Here is a 1,237-nt window from a genome sequence, read left to right on the forward strand (position 1 = left end):
GCGGGCCGCGTGTCGTGTGCCGGGGCCAGGCGCGGCGCGTGCGGGCGGAAAGCGCGGTCACAGTGTGCTTGTGCTCCCCCCCCAGGAGACGGAGATCCTGAACACGGCCGTCCTCACGGGGAAGGCGGTGGCCGTGCCGGTGAAGGTGGTCGCCGTGGAGGAGGACGGCACAGTGACCGACCTGAAGTCTGTGCAGTGCGCGTCGTCGGACGAAGACGTCATTAAGGCAAGTGGCCTCTCTCCCCGTCCGCGGCCCCCGCTGTCACCTCAGCGTCCGTGCTCATCGACCGGCCAGGCCTCTGGGTCCCCCGGAGCCCCCTCCCGTCCACTCACCCTGCTGCTTGCACCAGGGCGGGGAACCGCCGGGAGCAGGCGTCCTGACCCGCGTGCTCTGGTGTCGCTCCAGCCCTGGGCGTTGTGGGGCCACAGGGCCCGCCTGAGGGAGGGGACTCTCCCGACCGCCAGGCGGGGACAAGTCGGGCAGGGGCCCCAGACCCAGACCGACGGGCACGCGGGCCACTCTCTGGGGCGACTTCATGGTGCGAAGGCGTGACGTGACGTCAGTGGGAGTGCGTGGCGTCCGGTGACCCCCAGCTGTGCGCTAGGACACCGGCCGGGAGCGGGGGTGGGGGGGACGGGGGGAAGGGACACTGCTCCGTCCTCCCGGCCGCCCGCACTTCTCTGTGAGCTGGGGACAGGGACGTGGCGACGGCTCCGTCCGTCCTGCGCTCACGGCCCGTGGCCTCCTCCCTTCCCGCCGCGGCTTCTGCCGCTCTCTCTGCACTGAGTGCAAAGGTGACGGGAACAGAGGTGCACGGGGAGGGCCGACCCCGAGCCTCGCTCTGCCAGGCGCCTGGCAGCCCGTGGCCCTCCGCAGGGAGCTGGCTTTGTCACGGGGCCACCTCCCACCTCAGAGTCAGAGCCGCGATGGCAAATGTGTCCAGGCGGGCCCTCTGTGCGGGGGGCATGGGGGGACGGTGGACCAAGCAGTGCCCCCATGCCTTTGGTGGCCTCAGAGCTGGCGGGAGCCACCGGGGGCGCCTCTGCCTGCCCCCCTCCCCCGCCCAGGCCTGGGCACAGACGCAGGAGATGTCCCCGCGGAGGGCGAGGTCCTGTTCCGAGGTGTGAGGAAAGCCAGGCCCATCCCCCACCTGCTCGGGCCGGCACCCCAGGAGCTCATCCTGGGTCTCTCCGCACCCCCCACCCCCATCCCACCCTCCAGCAGCCTTCCTTGGTG

At 71.9% G+C, this 1,237-nt stretch overlaps 1 protein-coding gene across 1 annotated transcript in view; it reads left to right on the top strand.

The window, feature by feature from the left end:
• LOC102893976 (transmembrane protein 132D) overlaps positions 1 to 1,237 on the top strand; it is a 94,753-nt gene that overhangs the window by 59,007 nt on the left and 34,509 nt on the right. The window contains exon 4 of the mRNA XM_015587888.1: positions 86 to 226. Coding sequence (XP_015443374.1) covers positions 86 to 226 — 141 coding nt within the window. The remainder of the gene's footprint in view (positions 1 to 85; positions 227 to 1,237) is intronic.

This window comes from Pteropus alecto, unplaced genomic scaffold (genome assembly GCF_000325575.1).
Source record: "Pteropus alecto unplaced genomic scaffold, ASM32557v1 scaffold213, whole genome shotgun sequence".
Taxonomy (NCBI): domain Eukaryota; kingdom Metazoa; phylum Chordata; class Mammalia; order Chiroptera; family Pteropodidae; genus Pteropus; species Pteropus alecto.